This window comes from Muscardinus avellanarius (genome assembly GCF_963383645.1).
Source record: "Muscardinus avellanarius genome assembly, chromosome: 1".
Lineage (NCBI taxonomy): Eukaryota > Metazoa > Chordata > Mammalia > Rodentia > Gliridae > Muscardinus > Muscardinus avellanarius.
The window spans coordinates 36306153-36329189 of record NC_137786.1 but is presented as its reverse complement, the minus strand read 5'-3'; the positions used below and the strand labels follow the sequence as shown (position 1 = coordinate 36329189).

The window sequence follows — 23037 nt, the reverse complement described above, 5'->3', positions numbered from 1 at the left end:
TTCTCCTAAAATCAGGAACCATAAACTTAAGGTCTCAATAATCTAAATGTGTTTGGAATAATGTGGTCTCCTATCCATTTTTGCTATTTACTGTTACAAATATGACAATAAGAACAACAATATGAAAGAAAAGAAACCAAAGTACCAAACTAATGCATGTGTATCTATGTTCATAGCTGCACAATTCACCATAGCCAAACTATGGAACCAGCCAAGATGTCCATCAACAGATGAATGGATTACAAAACTGTGGGATATGTACACAATGGAATTTTACTCAGCCATCAAAAAAAACTCAATTACGTCATTTCCAGGAAAAATGGATGGAACTGGAGGACATTATGCTAAGTGAGGTTAGTCAGTCACAAAAAATAAGAAATCAGATGCTTTCCCTAATATGTGAGAGTTAGGGAGAAAAGAGGAGCAAACAAGATAACCTAAAGGAAGAGAAAGGAGGGGGAAGAGAAAAATCTCTAAAGCACACAATGTACTTAAACATATCGAAGTCAATCACTAAGCCAAGCAAGGAAGGGAGGGACGGGGAGGGAATGGGGTGGTATTTGGGTAGGGGTTAAATCAGCGATGACTACATGTTTATACACACAAGTTTTTTACCCCAATAAGTTGTATGAATATAATGCACTAATAAAAAAAATTTTTAGGCCAGCGAGGCCGGCATCGGAGCCTGCCGTGAGGCAAGGCCGGTACTGGGGCCTCCGAGGCCAGGATAAGAGCCTGCTGAGGGGTTAGGCCGGTGCTGGGGCCAGCGAGGCCGGCATCGGAGCCTGCCTTGAGGCATGACCAGTGCTGGGGCCTCCGAGGCCGGGATCGGAGCCTGCCAAGGGGTTAGGCCGGTGCTGGGGCCAGCGAGGCCGGCATCGGAGCCTGCCGTGAGGCAAGGCCGGTACTGGGGCCTCCGAGGCCAGGATAAGAGCCTGCTGAGGGGTTAGGCCGGTGCTGGGGCCAGCGAGGCCGGCATCGGAGCCTGCCTTGAGGCATGACCAGTGCTGGGGCCTCCGAGGCCGGGATCGGAGCATGCCGAGGGGTTAGGCCGGTGCTGGGGCCAGCGAGGCCGGCATCGGAGCCTGCCGTGAGGCAAGGCCGGTACTGGGGCCTCCGAGGCCAGGATATGAGCCTGCCTAGGGGTTAGGCCGGTGCTGGGGCCAGTGAGGCCGGCATCGGAGCCTGCCTTGAGGCATGACCAGTGCTGGGGCCTCCGAGGCCGGGATCGGAGCCTGCCGAGGGATTAGGCCGGTGCTGGGGCCAGCTAGGCCGGCATCGGAGCCTGCCTTGAGGCAAAGCCGGTACTGGGGCCTCTGAGGCCAGGATAAGAGCCTGCCAAGGGGTTAAGCCGGTGCTGGGGCCAGTGAGGCCGTCATCGGAGCCTGCTGTGAGACATTACCAGTGTTGGGGCCTCCAAGGTCGGGACCAAAGCCAGCTTAGGGGTTTGACCGGTTCAGGGGCCAGCGAGACCAGAACTGGGTCCTCCCATGAGGCAAGGCCGCTGCTTGAGCCAGCGAGGTCTGGATCAGTCCACTGAGTAGCCAGGCCACTACTGGGACCATCAAGAGTGGGATTGGTACTTGCAACGCAGCATGCACAGAGAAATATCGCAGAAAATATAAATCAGACGCTTCTCTTAATCAGCAATAACTAGGAGGAAAAGGGCAACAGGAAGAGGTTGAGCTATAGAAAGGGCCCTATAGTGAAGCAACTAATGTGACCAATCAGAGGGTATGTAATACTGGAGGACGGAGCCTCTTTAAAACGCAGGAGGTACATAAACAAATGTATCAAAGTAAATCACCAAAGAAGTGTGGGACGGAGGGAGGGGGAGGGAATGGGACGGGGGCTGGAGGAGGGCTAATTGGATGATGTGTGCTTGTATATCCTCTCAAGTCTTGTACTCCAATGTGATTGATATATGACTACAATGCACCAATTTAAAAAATAAATTAATTAAAATAAATAAATAAATAAATAAATAAAAACAAATTATAGAGAATTAAAAAAAAATTTTTAAAAAATTTAAAAAAAAGAACAACAATAAAAATAACAGATAATAACTTAATGCCATCCTGGTGCAATATATTTTATATATTTAATCTACACAATTACCCATTTTATAGATGATGTAACTGAGCTTGGATGGATTAAGCAACTTTATTGCTAAACATCTCTCATACTTCTTAATTTATCTACTCTCCTGCTTTAGTAAGCATGAGACAATGAAATGGGCTCTAGCTAGCTCTTCTTGAACTTCTATACTTATTTCTGTGCTCTATAGAGGCAGGTGAAGAGTTACAGAGACTAACACTAGGACTAGCCATGAAAATCATGTTGTATTTTACTATCCTAGATTCATATTATGGATTTAGGATTTGCCTCTTTCCCAAGAAAAATTCTCTATTAATATTTCATTGCTATTGGAATCCAGAAATGATTTAATACTTTTATCTGCTATCTTGCTATCACTGTTTTCTCCTGACTTTTTTATACTTTTATTGGTTGATTATTATTATTCAAAACAGTGAGCTTAAAAATTCTGTCACTTCTTTTTTTTTTAATTTATTTATTTTAATTGGTGCACTGTATTCATACATCATAGTGGGATACATACTTTTGTAGACATACATGCACACATTGCCCTGTCAGCCCCCACCAGATCCCCACCCCATTCTCTCCCTATCCCCCCCTCCCATGCTTGGCTTAGTGATTGACATCTAGTATTATAGCAAATTATCAAAAATTAAAAATGATAGTCTCACATAACAGTTTCATTTGTCTGATACCAAGCTTTTGATGACTTAAAGATAACATTTTAATATTTCTTTTTGCTTTCTTTCTTACCAGGGAATCTATTTTTTTTCTATTTTTTAGGTGAAACTATCATATATTTATATATTTATTTTTCAGAAAAAAAATCTATCCTAATATGGAATATGGACTCTAGGTACCCACATCGATCTTGAAAAAGAACAAAGCTAGAAGATACATATTCTCTGATTTCAAACCATATAAAGCTACAATAATTGAAACAGTATAGTACTATTCTAAAGGCAGATATATAAACCATTGGAGTTAAATAAAAGCCTAGAGCTAAATTCTTCCCTATATTGTCAAGTTATTTTTGACAAGGTTTCCACGAACATTTGGTGGTAGAAATAATAATCTTTTAACTAAATATTGTTGAAAAATAATAATTACATGGAAAAGAATAAAATTGGACCCTTACCTAATCCCATATACAAATATTAACTCAAAATAGATAAAAGACCTAAATATAAATCTTAAGACTATAAACTTTTAGGAGAAAATCTGGGTCATAAAACCTCACAACATTGAAATTGGCAGTGATTTCTTGGTTATGACTTCAATGGCACAGGCAACAGAAGAGTATATAAACTCCCTAAAAAATAAAAAAACATATTGTATATCCAAAGACAATGTAAACAGAGTTAACAGTTACTAATAGAATGGGATAAAATATTTCCAAATGCTATATCTGAAGGTATATTAATATTCCAACTAGAAATCCTAAAAATTAACAACAATAAAGGCAAACAATACCCTTTAGAGATAGTTAAAAGACTAACATAAATAATGAATCTCCACAGATAACCAATCTTAGTTGTCTGTTGGATGGAAAATCTTGTTTCTCTGGTTCTGGTGTGTGTTACCTATTTCTTCTTTGTAGTTAATCTCTTTGAGTATTTTCTCTAGTGCTGGTTGTGAAGACATAAATTCCTTCAGTTCTTGTTTGTCATGGAAGCTTCTTATTTTTTCATCTAATTTGATAGAAAGTTTTGCTGGGTAGGAAATTTTTGGCTGGAAGTTTTCTTTCAAAATTGGGAATATGTTACTCCAAGCCCTTCTGGCTCTCATAACTTGGTTTGGGAAGTCTGGAGTGATTCTAATTGGTTTGCCTCTGAATGTCACTTGGCCCTTTGCTTTTGTTCCCTTTAAGATTCTCTGCTTGGCTTCCACATTGGTCATTTTGACAATTATGTGGTGTGGGGATCCTCTTCTCTGATCCTGTCTAAAGGGAGTTCTATAAGTTTCCTGGACCTGTGTATCAACCTCTTGCTCTATGTCTGGAAAATTTTCTGCTATAACTTCCTTGAAGAGATTGTTGATCCCTTTGGTTTCACTTTCTTTCCCTTCCTCTATTCCAATTATTCTTAGGTTAGCTCTCTTAAAATGGGCCCCCATATTTCTTCAATATCAGATTCCTGCTGTCGGATATTTTTTCCTAGATTAGAAACTATGCGTTCGCCGGGCGTGGTGGCGCACGCTTGTAATCCCCGCGCTTGGGAGGCAGAGACAGGAGGATCGCGCAGGTTCGAAGCCAGCCGCGCGCGCTGGCTTAGGAGACCCTGTTTCCAAATATAAAATGTAAAAAGAGGTCTGGGAGTGTAGCACGGAGATAGAAGGGCTTCCAGGAACCCCAGTACCACCAAAAAAAAAAAAAAAAAAAGAAACTATGCGTTCATTTTTGGAATGATCATCTTCTAAGAGCGATATTCTGTTCTCCATGTGTTCTAATTGGTTGTATGTGCTTTGAATTGAGGCCTTTACTTCATTAATTGCATCCTTTATCTCTTTTTGGCTCTCTCTGAGTTCTTTTCGAAGCACCTCTATTATTTCCTCAGTTATTTTCCTGATTTGATCTTCTAGAAATCTCTGTTTTATCAGGTTCTGATGTTGTGGGGTTGTGAGCATTCATTGCTCCAGTATTATTCCTCTTTCCCATGATTTCGGAAGTTTGTGCCTTCTCTGGGTTCTTCCCTTGGGTCACTATGACTTCACTTAAGGTGCTCCGGATCTCGAGTCAGTAGTATCTCAAACCCCACTACTCCTTTACTGGGTTGTATCACAGAGTCTCCGACCCAGAGAGTCGATAGAGGCTGCTTTAGACTGTGGGGGGTGCCAGGTTGCACTTTCTCCTATGGTGTGATATCACTGCCACCGCCCCTCTCCCACTGGGTCAAGTCCCAGTGAGCACAGTACTGGGATTTCTCCGCTGTGGCCCGCAATTTGACTCACTGTTCTTGAGTACGCAGGTGTAGCTGTACTGAATTCGGTGAATTCGGTGCTGCTGCCGCCGGTGGCAATATGGCGCCGCTGCTACGCCCTCGGCTGTTGGGCTGGCGTTTTTTTTTTCTTGGTTTTGATTTCCACTCTGAATCCCTGCAGCGTGTGCTGAGCTCAGCCACTGGGAGCTTTAGATGTCCTCTGCGCCGAGAAATCCCGCCTGGCTGTTCCGCAGCGGCTCCCCTCGGCTTGCTGTGGCTGTCCCGTGAATTCGCTGGTGCCGCCAGCAGTATGGCGCTGCTTCTGCGTCTGCCGCGTCCTCGGGCGTGAGGATCTCCTCTGTGGCTCTGTTCTCAGTCCGCTTTCTCTCTGGAGCCTGGTGATTTTTTTTGTTTCTCTGGTGATGTTGTTTTCTGGCTTTGAAAGGTGCTGATTTTGTGGTAATGGAGATTTGTTGTTAGCGGGGCTCTTAAGCCCCGCTTTTCTCGGTCGCCATCTTCCCGGAAGTCCTCCTGTCACTTCTTGATGAAAATTTTTTGCACACCTTTGCTTAGTGAATTGTTTTTAAAAAATTCATCAAACATATCTAGGAATCTCAGTCTCTAAGTGTAACATGAGACTATCTAACTTCCTTGTAGCTTATCTATAGGCCATTGAAACTACTAAATTAAAAAGAGAATTAAAAAGAGTATTTGTGATCCTATAAAAATAATCAAAGTTATGTTTCTTTAGGGAAAATTTAGGTTTTTGTTCTTTTTAAATATAAGGTAATCATTGATAAGCAGTGAAATTTTTTTAATCCTTAAAAATATACCAATAACTTTTTCTTCTAAGATTTATTTAGTGGGGCAGTTACAGCACCCAAGTCATCATTTATAAAAAAAATAGAGATGGTGATAATATTCAATGTATTTAGTTGCAATTAAAGATAAGTTTATCAAAAGATTGTGTTTCGCCGGGCGTGGTGACGCACGCTTGTAATCCCCGCACTTGGGAGGTGGAGACAGGAGGATCGTGCTGGTTCGGAGCCAGCCTCACTGGCTTAAGAGACCCTGTTTCCAAATAAAAAATATATAAAATAGGTCTGGAAGTGTAGCCCAGAGGTAGAAGGGCTTCCAGGAACCCCAGTACTACACACACACACACACAAAAAAAAAAAGTGTTTCACTTCTCATCAACATAACCCAGGGGACCAAGATGTGAATGTCAGTTAAAACTTAGTCCCAAGCACTCTGGCCACAGTTGAGTGACCTACAGAAACCAGAAAGCCAGTTCCCATAAGACTGGGCCACTAGACCTTGTTTCAAAATATAAAAGACTGAGGGTGTAGCTCATAGGTAAAAAGCCTCTCAAAGACAAAAAGGAGTCTTCTCCCACAACCCACTAGTAACAAAATTAAACTCTGAGAAACAATTTGCTAGTAAAATACTTTTTCATCTGCAGAAGCTTGAAATGCCTACCACTTGAGAGCTCCTTCATTATATAAGTCATCTGAAAACTCTACAGAGATTAAGTTCTTAAGGTCTTTCAGAACTCTTAAAAGGATATCTTTAAAATCATGTTCTCGTTTTTTTAAATACAGCACAGTCGAGTGATATACAGAAAAGTAAGTGCTATTTGTGCATGCTTCAGATTAGTAATTCATGATGAACATATTGGGGATTTTTTTTTTTTTTGGTGGTACTGGGGTTCCTGGAAGCCCTTCTACCTACGGGCTACACTCCCAGACCTATTTTTACATTTTTATTTGGAAACAGGGTCTCCTAAGCCAGCGCGCGCGGCTGGCTTCGAACCTGCGCGATCCTCCTGTCTCTGCCTCCCAAGCGCGGGGATTACAAGCGTGCGCCACCACGCCCGGCTGTATTGGGGATTTTTAATCAAGGAATATTAACTGCAACTCAGTCATTGGATTAGGCTTCAATGTATATTTCCCTTACCCTGCTGTCCATAGTGCTGGCTGCCTTGCATTCAATCCCTACAGAGTTCTACAACCTTATCTCCCTATATCACTGGCTCTTGCTCTCAGGGAAGGAAGAAGGGAGATTTCATGATGGGTGTACATGGGGAAAAGTATAAGAAATTCCTTATCAAATTTTCCAATATAAAACTTCATTTGCCATTTTATTGCTTTGGAATTAGGAACATTATAAATAGTTTTGAATTATCAGGAAAGTAAAAACAAAGTGATTTAGCACAGAAAAATGGCCCTAAGGCTAACTAAACTGATCCCCCCCCTTTTTTGTTTAATTGATAAATCAAATTTGGTCTACATACATGGCCAGTTGTCCCAGAACATTACAACTAACATGACAAAGCCAAAATACAACTCGAACTTCTAAACTCCAAGTCTCAAGCTGTTTCTTCTCTTCCTCTTTGTTTCATACGTGATTCCTGCTCTGGGTGGAGGAAAAGTATTTTGAATGTATATTTTATCATAACAATGGAACCACTGTATATTTACAATAAAAAAGAAAATAAAAAATCTCGGTCAATTAAATTGAAAAATCAAGAAAATGCTACTATTTACTAATGATAAAAAAGAAAAGTTTATTCACTATTTGCAGATGACATGATACTATATTTAGAAAACCCAACAAACTCAACCAAAGGGCTTATAGAACTGATCAACAAATTCAGCAAGGTATCTGGATACAAAATCAATCTTAAAAAATCGGAAGCTTTCCTGTACACCAACCATAAATCCACTGAAAAAGGAATTCAGAAAACACTTCCACTCAGGATCTCCCACAAAAAAATAAAATACCTAGGAATAAACTTGACCAAGGAAGTAAAAGATCTCTACAAAGAAAATTATAAAACACTGAAAAAAGAAATTGAAGAAGATCTTAGAAGATGGAAAGACCTTCCATGTTCATGGATTGGCAGAATTAATATCATTAAAATGGCCATCCTCCCAAAAGTGATCCACAGATTTAATGCAATGCCCATTAAACTACCAAGATCATTCCTCACAGACATAGAAAAATCAGTCCTTAAATTTATCTGGAATAACAAAAAGCCCAGAATAGCCAAGGTAGTTCTCAGCAACGAAAACCACGCAGGAGGAATCACAATACCTGACTTTAAACTATACTACAAAGCCATTGTAATAAAAACAGCATGGTACTGGCAAAAGAACAGATATATAGACCAATGGAGCAGAATAGAAGACCCAGAAACAAGTCCACACACTTTCAGCCAATTGATTTTTGACAAAGGGGCCAAATACATACACTGGAAAAAAGATAGCCTCTTCAACAAATGGTGTCGGCAAAACTGGTTAACCATATGCAGAAAATTGGATGTTAATCCCACTTTTTCACCCTGTACAAAAGTCAACTCACGATGGATCAAAGACTTGGAAATTAAACCAGAGACCTTGAAGCTCCTTGAAGAGGGCATAGGTCCAACACTACAACACATAGGCACAGACAAACATTTCCTCAACAAGACCCCAAAGGCACAACAAATTAAAAGGAGAATCAATACATGGGATTGCATGAAACTGAAGAGCTTCTGTTCAGCAAAGGAAACTATCAAGAACCTCAATCGAGAGCCAACAGAATGGGAGAAGATTTTTGCCACCTACACCACTGATAGAGGACTAATATCTAGAATATACAGAGAACTCAAGAAACTCAACACTAAGAAAACAAAGCATCCAATAACAAAATGGGCAAATGAACTAAATAGACACTTCACAAAAGAAGAAATTCAAATGGCCAATAAATGCATGAAAAAATGCTCAACATCACTGGCAATCAGAGAGATGCAAATCAAAACTACCCTGAGATTTCACCTAACTCCAACTAGAATGGCCATCATTCAGAACACAAACAACAACAGATGCTGGCGAGGATGTGGAGAAGTGGGAACTCTAAGACATTGTTGGTGGGATTGCAAATTAGTGCAACCACTTTGGAAAACAGTATGGAGAATCCTCAGAAGAATGGGAACAAATCTTCCATTTGATCCAGCAATACCACAGTTGGGTATCTACCCAAAAGAAAAGAAACCAAACTACCAAACTAATGCATGTGTATCTATGTTCATAGCTGCACAATTCACCATAGCCAAACTATGGAACCAGCCAAGATGTCCATCAACAGATGAATGGATTACAAAACTGTGGGATATGTACACAATGGAATTTTACTCAGCCATCAAAAAAAACTCAATTACATCATTTTCAGGGAAATGGATGGAACTAGAGGACATTATGCTAAGTGAGATTAGTCAGGCACAAAAAATAAGAAATCAGATGCTTTCCCTAATATGTGAGAATTAGGGAGAAATGGGTCATAGGAGGAACTCTTGGAAGAGGACCAGTAACTTTTAACTCTGTTTACATTGTCTTTGGATGTACAATATTTTTTTTTATTTTTTAGGGAGTTTATTTACTCTTTTGTTGCCTGTGCCATTGAAATCATATCCAAGAAATCACTTCCAATTTCAATGTTGTGAGGTTTTATGACCCAGATTTTCTTCTAAAAGCTTATAGTATTAAGATTTATATTTAGGTCTTTTATCTATTTTGAGTTAATATTTGTGTATGTGTTAGGTAAGGGTCCAATTTTATTCTTTTTCATTTATTATTATTTTTCAACAATATTTAGTTAAAAGACTAGTATTTCCTCCACCAAAAGTTCATGGAAACCTTGTCAAAAATGACTTGACAATGTATGGAAGAATTTATCTCTAGGCTTTTATTTAGCTCCAATGGTTTATATATCTGCCTTTAGAACAGTACTACACTGTTTCAATTATTGTAGCTTTATATGGTTTGAAATCAGAAAATATACATCTTCTAGCTTTGTTCTTCTTTGAGACTGTTTTGGGTATCTAGAGTCCATATTCCATATCCGGATAGATTTTTTCTGAAAAATAAATAAATAAATGTATGATAGTTTCACCTAAAAAAAAAAAAGAAAAAAAAATATTCTCTGGTAAGAAAGAAAGCAAAAAGAAATATTGAAATGTTATCTTTAAGTCATCAAAAGTTTGGTACCAGACAAATGAAACTGTTATGTGAGAATATCAATGTTAATATTGTATAAATTGCTATAATACTAGATGTCAACCAGTAAGCCAAGCGTGGGAAGGAGGGATGGGGAGGGAATGGGGTGGGGATCGTGGTAGGGGCTAACTGGGCGAGATGTGCATGTATGTCTACAAAAGTATTTTCTTTATACCACTATGATGTATGAATACATTGCACCAATAAAAAATAAATTAAAAAAAAGAAAAGTTTATTAGAGATCTATCTTCTACTTAGGCAAAGAAGAAGATAAGTTTCTTTGAATGTTGTAAAGAGGGCTCATTTCTGTCTTCAAGGACCAACTCTAATGCTACCCTATGCTTCATGGACAGAACTCACAATTCTTTCATGCTCTTTATTTACCTCTGTATAACAACAACATCCATCCTGGCTCATTGTTCAGTCTGTTGTACTGATGGACTGGCCTATACCCTCAGACAGAATTCCTTGAGGTCAGCAGATAGTTCTTTAATTATGGTATGTTCAAATGCCTTTATTGTGGGCTTCTTGTCTAACAAGTGGTCAATAAATGTGTGTGGAATTCAACTAAAATGAATGACACTGGAAATTATTCTTGCATTATTTGTGGTTACTATAAGTGGAAAAGTAAAGGAGAAAAAGTAAAGACAAAAATAATAGGAGTAGAAAACAGGAGAGAGAGGAGACAAAAGTAGGAAATGAGGAGAAGGAAAAACGTAAAACAGGAAAATGAGAAATTACTAGCATCAGTGGAGTATTTGCCTATACATAAAATTGTTATCTAATATTCCTATCCCTTTTACATGCTAGATCTAAGTGACTGGCTTTCATTTCATGAAAATGACTAAAAATAAAAAACATTTAATTCCACTTTTAATAAATTTTGTAAAATCTAAAACCTCATTTAAAGAATAAAAAGATTAATGTTAAAGTTTAAATTAATTTTACTCTACAATGAAACCATTTACATTAAAACCACAAATTTAAATTTCCACATTTCCTTATTCTCCCACAGCAAAAATTTTTACCTTTACTGGCACAGTCACTATTTTTTTCTTTTTTGGCAGCCCAAGGGATTGAACCCAGGAACATTTTCTACCTCTGAGATAGACCCCCTCAATCCCATTTTTTTATTTTGAAACAGGGTCGTGCTAAGTTGCTGAGGGCCTCACTGATTTTCTGAGACTGGCCTCTAATTTATGATCCTTCTGTCTCAGCTTTTCTAATACTGGGATTATTATATAATAATACCCAATTGGAAAACATAGTCATTCTAGAATTGGGTAGGATCATTTGACAAAATACATTGAAAGGGGATAGCTACCACACAACCAGGTTAAGTATCCTAGATCCTTACGGGGCTAAATTTAAACTCCTCAAAAAACAAATGTCTAGAAACAATACTGAATTTGTTAGCATATGCTATTTAAAGTAGGTTTGAGAATTACTGTTTAGCATGTAGAAATCAAGCCTATATTGTGTTAGCCAAGTATAAAGAGAAAGAGAGGAAATGAGGAAAGACAAAATAAGAAGTCCCCAAGAATGGAATAAAATGTCAGCAAATTAACTGTTTGGGGAACTTGTGAGTTTTTTAAATCTATCTGAATTTGCTTTATCTGAAAGAACTTCCATGAAAAGATATGTTTTGATTGTCCTGATGAATAAATTACAAAGTTAATATGAATCAGTCATATCCTAACTTCCCTAATTTCCAAGAAATCAAGAAAATATGTAAGAAAGGCAGACAAATTTGTCATTTGCAAAAAGATTATTCTAATTAGGTTATTTTCTTTTAGTAATTTTACTACATATGTTCCTTATGATTTTAAGAACACATATGTATATGTGTGTATATATATGTATATATTCATGTATACATAACTCCATGTGTATATATGGCATTATGAGTTTCGGGCTGTCACTAATCAGCCCAGTACTTCTCAGACTCACCAGTTCTCCAGCCCCTCTTCAGTGGTGAGTCAGGTTGCTGGAAAGGAAGAGCTGCTATTCTTGCCAACCACGGCAAACCCTCAGCTTACTGCTAAATTTTCATTCATCCACTAATGGGTGATAGGGCAAAAGTCTCATCCAGTGCTTCATAGACTTTAGTGAACTAAGAATCACCAGGGGTGCTCTGGAAAAAATACAAAATCCAGCCCCTCATTCTAATTTACCAGGTCTGAGGTGGGGCCTGAGAAAAGAAACCTTAAATAAGGACACCAGGTGAATCCTATGACAAAGCAATTGTGGACAACAGTTTGAGAAAATTGACACTGACTTGAGGAAGCTGAGAATGTTTTTAACATTGAGGCTACTGAAGACCAGAATAGCTGTGAAAAAGATGGTCTAGTCAAAGGTTTAATTGTAAGCACTTGATCTTCGAACCTGAAATAAGGTGAGTTAATCAGGAAAAGACAGCCAGAGAAGAAGAAGCTGAGAACTGTCATGTGCCCCTCCTCTCTGCTGCTTTTACACCTGGCCCTATAGATGATTAGTATCCCCTTTCTACTCTATCTTCTGGAACATTATAATATAGGCTGCACATATATCAGAGATTATGATCAAACAGATTTATGGTTAAGGGGCTTTAGGACCAGATGCTAGTAAAGTTGAAAGCATTCTGACTAAAAAGACTGGATTAAAAATTATTTGAAATCAAACAGAAATACTGAAGTCAAAGAAAAAGCCTGAGCACGAGGAAGTGGTGGGGCTAGAGGCAGAAGACTTGGCCGCACTGCTGTGTCAGTTGGACATTCCATTCAACTGCCCCTGGTGGGCATTCCAGGCCACTGAGCATGCCCAGTTTGTGTGACTGACTCTCACCAAATAGAACAATCAACAAGATCACCTCAAAGATTTACCAACATCGGACCAGTAAAGAGACCATTGAAAGCCATTCCCAAATTTGTGACCAATGGACCCAGGTTTAGGGAGAGGAACTCCTTGGTCTATAACAATGGTTTGAGTCCTAGGCTCTGATTTCTTCCTTCTCAAAAAGGCTGGTCTCCACCAAAGGGACAATATTCGGTGAGATGCAGCCATTTTGTGGGTCAGCAGGAGCTCAAAAGCAAGAAAATGTCAGAGTGGTAGTATACAGCCTCATTCTCCTCCACAGCAAGCCCATCACTGGACACTCCGGATCACTGTGCCAAGAAAGCAGAAGAAGGATTTTCATATAGGGAACCTTATATGAATCTTGTATGAGAAAGTTGACAACCTGTGCCTTTGATTTTTTAGCCTTACTCTTTCTGATAGTCTGGTGCTGTCTCTTAAAAAGCCTAAAACAGCCAAGATAGAACTCACAGCATGGACGATTCCATAGGTAAGCACCATCAGCCCCTGGGGAGTCTGGGCTCTGCTGTGGGATTTGTGTCTGTATAATCAAGGGCATGTGTTGAGTCTGAGACATGTTGTTTTACAGTAGGAGGTCTGTACACCTCAAAGATTTTATGGAACATTTTGCTAAAGTATGATTATTTTTTCCTTTTGCTCTCTCTTTATTTCAAAATAATAATATTATGTTGATTGTGAAGGACCAATGACAGACAAGAAGTCTGAGACATGACTGTGGTTCCTTTGCTTTACAAACATTTAATCCATTTGAGAAAAGGAGGCTTCTTATCAATGAAATATTTGTTTAACTGTTAGAATTCTTTAAAAATACTTTCCCCAATTTACAAGTACAGCTGCCTTCCTGTTTTGCTAAAAAGACTGTACCAATGGGATGTGTCATGGAGAGCTCCCTCTCACCAACCTGTCATCAGCCTCAAACCACTCAGTTCTCTTGACTTGGGGTCATAGGTCCAAGGCCAACAGCAGCAAGTTAACTGTTTCAAAATAAAAAAGGCTGCAGGTGTAGCTGGGAGGTAGAATGCCCCCAAGTTCAATCCCCAGTACCACAAAAAAAAGGAAGATATTAAGGAAGGAAGAGTGGAAAATAAAGAGCTATATTTCACCCTTGCCTTCTAATGCTCAGGTCAGGAGTAAAGAATTTAGTTCATTGAATTTTAAGGCCAACCTTTGCTAGAGAGGATATATAAGATAATATCCACTTGACTGAAGGGATAAGTAGAAATCTTTCACGTGCCTTTCCACATTGAATTCAGGTTTCAAAACAATTACTAAGCATCTACTACTTTCAAACATACCAGAAATATGGAATCTGAATTAGGTGTACTTCTTGCCACCAAAGAGTTAGCTGTCAGGCCGGGCATGGTGGTGCATGCTTGTAATCCCCACGCTTGGGAGGCGGAGACAGGAGGATCGTGCTGGTTGGGAGCCAGCCTTGCTGGCTTAAGAGACCCTGTTTCCAAACAAAAAAGTTAAAAAATAGGTCTGGGAGTGTAGCCCATGGGAGTGTAGCCCGGAGGTAGAAGGGCTTGCAGGAACCCCAGTACCACCAAAAAAAAAAAAAGAACAGTCGAGGAGGAGAATGGGAGCAGAGGACAAATTAACTTTCTGTGACTACTGCAAAGTAATTAACAGGAGGGCATTCCAACATGTTTTGAATGGTTTTTTTTTTCTGTGTATTTCAGAGGCGTTTGGAGATATTAGCCTGACTCTTGGGATGCTAAACAAGGAAGATAATATTAGTAAGGTAGGGCAAAAGGGAAGAGACCTTTCCCATTCACCTTTTCTAGTCCAGTTGTTACAATTTTCATATAAATTCTTTTTTGCCTTAACTTCCTTATTTTCTCTGACTTCTTACATGGTATTAGAGTTTCCAAAAATGCATTTGTACTGTAAGTCATTTATAATGCTGGCACAATTATTTAGCATTTCAAGAATTCTGGTATCCACTTCTAGAGACTAGGCAAATGATGTCCTGGTACATAACCCTATACAAGTAGATGTGGAAAGAGGGGGATTTTGGACTTATATAGCCATTGTGCTAGGATCTCCTCCCTTATAATTTAAGGGCTTCTATGAAAATCTCCAAGGGCCTCTCATACTCACCTAAATTCTATTTCACAACTAGAAATTTTCTCTGCGAATTCAAGGCTTTTTAGACTTAAGTGACCTTCATTGAACACCTATGTAGAAAGTGAAGTGGTAGATGTTTTCAACACAACAGTGTATTATGTAATATTCACCCCACAACTACTTTATAAGGTAGGTATTGCTATTTTTATCTGACAATTGAAAAATAAGTGAGACACCCAGAAGTTAAATAACTTTCCCAAATAAGAACATCGGGACTGTGTCCAAACGCAAGCCTATCTAATGCCAACAAGATGCTTCTAATGACTATTCAATGTCACATCCCTGTGATAGGCAATGTCTCTACCTTATCTCTTAATTCAGTGTTTCTCATCTGTAGCTGCATATTAGAATTCCTTAGAGAGTTTTGAAAAAATGCCAATTGCCAGGACACACTGCCAGGACTTCTGATTTGATTAATGTGTGATAAGCCTGAAAGTTTAAAACTCATGGAGATGATTCTAAGTTGACAACCACTGTATTAATCTCTTATTTTCCCACAGAGTGCTATTTCTTAAACACTTAGGAGCATCTGGTCTCAGGATCTCATAAGTACAGAAGAATAACTAGAGAAGGGACCAGAGACTATGTACAGATGCTTCCAATTCATTCTTATAGTGAGTCCATATAAGGATGGAAATAGCCAACATGACTAATGGATTAAGGTGCCAGCCTAGATTCAGAGAGTTAGGTTTCAAGTTGTAGCATCACCACTTAATACTAACCAGAGTTAAGCTCTCAATTTCCTCATTTACAAAAGGGCAGATCAGTGATTAACACAGAGGCTTGCTGTGAACATTAATGAGATGTTCCAGATAAAGGCTTGGCCCAGCTCCAGGAACATGGTAAGGCCCTCACAAGTGCAAGCTTTGCCAGGAGGAGAAGGAGGCCTGCACAGTGCAAAGGAGATATGTGGAACAAGGGCTCAAGTGCCGAAGCGATCTCTGAAAGGTCTTAAAGGAAAGAAAGCAAAGACAATTCCTCATTCTGGAGTTTTTCCAGGCCAAGCCCTAAGGAGTAGTGTAGCAGGAGTTATTTCACACCTTGAACATGGATGCAGTTCCTGGAGGCATATCCTCGAGACTGATGGAGATCTCAGTGCTCTCAGTTCTCCTTCATCTTCCAAAGGACACATAGCCACCTGAGAAATTCAGAGGACCCCACACAATGGGCATCTGACCAAGCCCCATGATTCCTGCAGCTACAGCTCTGGCCAGAAAGGATTCACCACCTTTGCTCAGCAAAGACATGAGTGAAACAAGGGCCTATCACTCTCACTCCCTTAGGATCCAGTTTCAGAGCAGAGCAGTCTCTTGCAGAATCACAGTGTGATCCCTAGTCCCCCACTCACTCCCTGGTGGAAGTGTAGCATTTAGGGAGACAGGCACTTCCATCCCCCTGAGACTTCCACGATGATGACTTCCAAGAGACTTTGATATATAAAATAACCTGTTTCTGCCTTCAATTGGATCTTTTCATTAGAAATATAAAAAGCATAAATAGTTCTTAGAATTTATTTCTCTCTATGTAGGAGCCTTTGACTCCCAAAGATTCATACTATGGTCAGAAAGCCTGAACTAAGCTATATACCATCTTCTGTATAGTAAAAAGATTGCACTTACTTTAATGGTGTTCATTATTTGCACTCCCAGATTCTTTTATTTTTGCAAATCAAATATCTTTGTGTATGCTCTTATATTTTCACAGGAAGACATTTACAGTCATCTCACTTCTGTTATTCAGAATAGTGACATCTTGGATGATGCCATTGTCCAACGGTTGATTTATTATACTTCGAAGGACATGAGAGACGACAATGTAAGTTTGGTTCTTGGTGGTGAATCAGCACAGGGCCAGCATCAGGATCATTAAGTGACCCAACTGCATCCATGTGGGGATACAAAATGCTGCGTCTAGATTACTGCCAGGACCACAAATGACTTTGTGTTTCATGGTAACTTGGATATAGATCCAATGTCTGTTATTTATTCCTTCACAGATGAGGAAACTGAGGCAAACCTATAAAAAGACTTTAGAGATAGTATCACCCAATCTCAATTTATATGAAGGATTTTATGCTTAGAGAAATTGATTTTTTCAAAGTAAAACAGCTAACTGACTGAACAAGTAACTAGAAACAACTTTCTTGGCCTCCAAATGACTTATTTCTTTGAATGTTTCTTCATCTTAGACTGTCTTATCTGTTCTTGGTCTTAACTAATTCACTCCACTCTGTATTACAAGCCTCTTAATATTTTTATGAGTACTTTTTTATATTGTCCTGATCTTTTATATTTTCCTCAGCTGGAGAGTTGATCAGATTTACCTAACTTACCACCAAAAAAAAGCAGAACAAAACACCTAATATTTCCAGTATGAAAGTTAATTAGTTCAAAAGATAAAACTCTCATTTCCTAGACCATTTCCTTTCAATATTACCTTTAGTCTTCCAATCACAGTAATTCATATCCTTTATTTTAATTTTATTTATTTCATTGTATTATGGTATTGGGGATGGAATCTGGAGACATTCTATCTCCAAGCTATACTTCCAGCCCAATTTTATTCTTTTATTTCAAAACAAGGTTTCTTTAAGTTGCAGAGGGCTTTACCAAGTTTCTCAGGCTGGTCTCAAACCTATGATCCTCCTGTCTCAACCTCCCAAGTACTGAGATTATAAGTGTGTGCCATCACATCCATCTGTAATTTATATCCTTTAAATATAAAACATAAACCCTCTTTTCATGATACCTGATCAATTATCAAGGAACATCTACAAACCCAATTTTATAATAACTCTTTTAAAAGCCATGTTTTAGCTGGGCATAGTAGTGTACACTTGTAATCTCAGCATTTGGGAGGCTGAGACAGAATCACAGTTCACAGACAGCCTCAGCTACTACTTAGTGAGGCCCTTTACAACTCAGTGAAACCCTGTTTCAAAACAAAGAATAATGTGAGGCTGAAACCAGAAGATTGTGGTTCACAGATAGCCTTAGCTACTTAGTGAGGCCTTCCGCAACTTAGTGAGACCCTGTTTTGAAATAAATAAAAAATAGGGCAAGAGGTGTAGCTTGGAGGTAGAATGTCCCTGGATTTCATCCCCATACCACAAAAAAGCCGTGTTTTAAAATACATTAAAATTATGTTTTCCCCAATACTAACACTTACATGAGAATCTTTTACCTTAAGTTTTCAATAGCTTCTTCTCCCTCTATCTGAAACCTAGAGGAACTTACAAAATTATGTAGACTATTTCCTCTCTGTTGACTCACTATGCTCTTCTTCTAATTGATACTATTTTTCTTTTCAGATTCCCAGAGAAATAAGAATGCTGGCTGGTGAGGTTTTGGTGTCTCTGGCTGCACATGACTTCAACTCTGTGATGTACGAAGTGCAGAGTAACTTCAGGATTCTAGAACTGCCAAATGAATTTGTTGTGCTTTCCTTGGCTGAACTGGCCACCAGCTATGGTATAAATAGAGGACTCTTTGCATCTTCCCTGGGAAACAACTACCTCTGACTAATTGTCTAAAATCCAAATGAGAACAAATGGCAGTAGAGAGAGCATCTCCCACCTTCTACTCTACCAGATGCTATTTATAGAGAAATGTGTGTGGCAGTTCCTGAGCACAGATGTTTCAGCCAACATCCTCACTGCTATGACCCAAAAAGACATTATGACAACAACTTAGGGGAAGGAAATTAATTTGCTCACAGTTCTGGAGATTTCAGGTGTTCAGTCCATGTTGGGCTGGGTGAAGTTTGTGGAGCTTAGAGCATAGCACAGGGAGCAAAGAGAGCATGGGGGCTCTGCTCTTACATCATGGAAGCTGGAAGCAAGAGAGAATTTGTGAGAAGGGTTCATGGACACATGCACAGTTCCCAAAACTCCACCCCCAGTGACCCACCTCCCACCACCACACCCCATCTGCTTAGGCTACCACCCAATCCATTACAATGAATTAGTCCGCTGATGAGATTAAAGCTTGATAATTCAATCATTTCACTTCTGAACATTAATACATGAGCTCTTCAGGGAACATTCTGTCATGAAACTAAAACAATAAATGAACGGGATGAGAAGCCGTTAGTCTAGACTGCACTAAATTTAGCCTGAGTGCATTCCCATCCTCACCTTCCCCTTCACCTGTCTTTGCCTTTACAGAAGCACATTTTCCATAAGGTATGTTCTGCAAACCACTGAACACTTGCATGAAGTAAAGGTTTCCTACCATCTGTTTCCTTGCATGAAATAAAGGTTTCTTACCATCTACACTATTTTTTAACTAATTTCTTTATCCAGTATTATTGTGAACCTATTATATTTGCTAGGCCTTGGGGGTAAGGGCAATGTTGAGTGAGAAAGATGGATATTAAGAAAATGATGTCTAAATAAGCAACTGCCACTAAATAACAGGAACAGAGGACTATGTAGCCAGTGCCTTCTCTCAATTTACTAACTATGGCTGGCGTTAAAGTGGGAGGAGGGGTGGAAGAGAACATCTCTCTGCAGAAGAGGACCTCTCCTGCCTCCTTGATATGGGAGTAAGATTGCAGGACCCCCCATATGAGACAAAAAATAACACCTTTCTCCTCTCACCCATCACCACAGTGTCTCAGAGTATTCCCTTCATGATGATGACGCTGCTCACCATGCAAACCATGCTCCGGTTGGCCGAGGATGAAAGTATGAAGCAAACATTCTGTATCGGTGAGTATCCCTGTGATTTCCTCTTTGCTAAAAGCAGATTACCAGCTCATCTTACAAGTTGAACAGAAGTCTTAGTTTTCTTTTATATCAGTGCTTTCTTTGTTATGATAATAGCTATCATTTGTTGATGCTCCCACATGGAGGACCCTCTGTAGGGATTTATCCAATTCAATCCTTGCGACATTTCTGCAAAGTGGACACTACTGTCTCATTTTCAAGATAAAAACTGAGGATTATAAAAATTAACCAATTTTCTCAAGGTGGTGACGTAGGTGATGACAAGTACATATGCCCCTTACACCCAGGTCTACATGCCACACAGACTATACCCTTTCCACTGCCCCATGAGGCCTTTGCTTCTAAGAGCCTCCATCTTTAATTGGATCACACTTCATTCACGACTATCATGATCATAAGAGCTTACCAGCAATTAATAGTATGTTAAATTTTGGAATTTGATTGCAGTACCATCTTGTAATAATGATAAGTAAACACACAGTAATCAGAAAACAATCACAAAATTGAGAAAAAGAAGGAAGCAAGCCATGATCACTAATCCTCTCTACCTCAAACTGAAATGATCTATAGTCATTATGCGTCTGTAGAGAATAACATGCCCTCAGATTCCTAAGAAGAAATGTTTTTAGTATAGAGGGAAGCTTTTGGATGAACCTAGGGACCTGGACTCCCACTGAATTACTAGGTGGCCCTGCTTCACTTCTAAAAATATCAGAAGTGATTGTTAGGATCCCTTGTACTTCTAATATACTCCAACACTACTATTTTATAATATTTAAAAGTCTCTGCTATCAGAAATATCTTCTTTACCTGTCAACCAGTTCCCTTCTCTTTTTTCTTTTTCTTTTTTTGTTTTTGTGGTGGTACTGGGGATGGAACCCAGGGGCCTTCTACCTCCGGGTTACACTCCCAGACCTATTTTATATTTTATTTGGAAATAGGGTCTCTTAAGCCAGCTGAGGCTGGCTTCGAACCTGCGTGAACCTCCTGTCTCAGCCTCCCAATCATGGGGATTATAAGTGTGCACCATCATGCTTGGCCAGTTCCCTTCTCTCTTGCTTACTCTACTTATTATTGCAGCTCACCAGTGTGTTCCTGCAAATAAACTTTGAACACTTTACCTCTAATATTAATGACAAATAATGTTAAAAGCAAACCACAAATTATCATGGCAATTAAGGAATTCTGTCTTTATGCTATAAAGTTATTTAAGTGCCATTATACCACTAAAAGTATATATTATAAATATATAATTTATATAGTATAAATAGTATAAATTTAGTATAATACACTAAGTGGTATAAATATTTTAAATATTCAGTATAAAATTTAATAGTAATTCATTGATCCATTCATCCATGCCTATTCATTTGATCAGTAAGCAAATAAGTGGATATTGTGCTGGTTGTTTGAAATGTCATGAACCAATCAGACATCATCCCCTCTTTCATGTTTCTCATGGGCCAGTGGGAGTCTCATACAAACAAATACACACACACACTAATAGAATGGAGCTAGAAATTCTCAAAGAAATCAAGAGATTAGAGGAGATGAGATGACGAGTCAATAAAGTCAATAACTGGCCAGCTCTAGAGCTTCTACACTCAGGGTCTTCTCTGGAGTATTATTTCCAAATGAGGCATCCTTGAGGGAATGAACTATAGGTTTTTATGGGCCATCTAACAAAATAAGAAGCATATGAGGGTTAGAGGGAAAAAATTTATTGGTTGGTGTATTTGTTACAAATACATATGGATTAGTTGCCCAAGTGGTATTTCTCCAGGCCCAAGATGATTTTTTTTTACTTTATTGAAGTAAATGTAAGTACAGAAAATCATACTGATCAGATGTATACAGTTCAATGAATTATTACATAGTGTATCTGTATAAAATTGTTTGTTGTTGTTGCTATTGTTACACAGCCCTTGAGAAGTTTAGCAAAGCCATTTACAAGTATGTCAACCACTGGAGAGATTTCCCTTATCCCCGATTGGATTCCAACCGACTCTCTGACAAGATCTTCATGTTGTTCCGGTACATAATGGAGAAATGGGCCCCCACAGCCTCATACATAAATGTGAGTGGCCTCATAATTCCTCCAGCTAGATCTCCCTCCAGGCTGGTCACCGTGTGTGTGTGTGTGTGTGTGTGTGTGTGTGTGTGTGTGTGTGTGTGTTTTACTGGGGATTGAACTCGGAGTCATTCTACCTCCAAGTTATACTCCAAGCCCTATTTTTTTTTAAATTTTAAAACAGAATCTCACTAATTTTCTGAGGGTCTTGCTAAGTTGCTGAGGCTGGCTTCAAACCTTCAAACCTGTTTCTCCCGTAAGAGCCTCCCAAGTACTAGAATTACAGTTTTGCGTCATCACATCTGACTGGTTACCAACTCTTTATTCTAGGTTTAAGTCAGATTCTATTTAGGTCTCCCGATTGTGATATAAAAAGATTTTACACTTAGATACCTTATTTAGTTGAGCTTTCTTTTCTATACTGTCAGCTATTAAGTCATTTATTTTAAACATCCAGGACTAGTTGAGCCATTCCCAAGCATGGAAGTTTTTGAAATTCCTCTTCTTTTTATGACATGATAAATAAGCTCAGTTCTTTTATATTCTATTGGTTGTAATTTTTTAGGCTTGTCAAATCTTTTCATTTTTTCATCTATGTCAAGTCACTATTTATTCATTTTTTCATCTAAGATTTTTGAACCCCCCCCATGACATGCCAGATACTATGCCAAGTGCTGAGGATATAGAAAGGATTAGACAGACCAAAATCTCACTCTCATAAAATTGATAATTCAATGTGTAGAGATAATACATGAGTAAAATAGAATGTTAGTTATTTCACATTTTATATATCTTAACACATATTTGATCTAAGCACTAACCAGGAAAACAATAGGCCAGAGAAATTTCCTGTGTTTATGAATACCACAATTGATTAAAATAATATCTAAAGAATATACTAGTCTGTGTCATAATAGTGCAGTGCCCTATGCAGAATAGGTTAAAAAATACATTCACATGGTAATCCCATTCTTGTCTTGTTTAATTGCTATAATTTTTAAGGAGGCTAAATTCTATCCTATTTAGATCTATCTGTTGCTATATTATAAAAAGTTTTAACCCTAAGCTACTTTCTCTAGCTCAGTTTCTTTCCTACACTTTAAGCTATGAAAGCATTATATGGGATGATTAAATCATTAGCAAACATGAAACTTTTTAAGTAATCTGTAGAGGTATTTTCTTCATGGCACCTAAACAAAATTC

At 38.8% G+C, this 23037-nt stretch overlaps 1 protein-coding gene across 1 annotated transcript in view; it reads left to right on the top strand.

The window, feature by feature from the left end:
- The window catches only part of MROH2B (maestro heat like repeat family member 2B), a gene marked incomplete at both ends in the record, with an annotated part of 82650 nt that overhangs the window by 5546 nt on the left and 54067 nt on the right, over positions 1 to 23037 (top strand). Inside the window, 5 exons of the mRNA XM_080701756.1 lie at positions 14587 to 14648; positions 16739 to 16849; positions 18345 to 18504; positions 19647 to 19745; positions 21686 to 21840. Coding sequence (XP_080557882.1) covers positions 14587 to 14648; positions 16739 to 16849; positions 18345 to 18504; positions 19647 to 19745; positions 21686 to 21840 — 587 coding nt within the window. The remainder of the gene's footprint in view (positions 1 to 14586; positions 14649 to 16738; positions 16850 to 18344; positions 18505 to 19646; positions 19746 to 21685; positions 21841 to 23037) is intronic.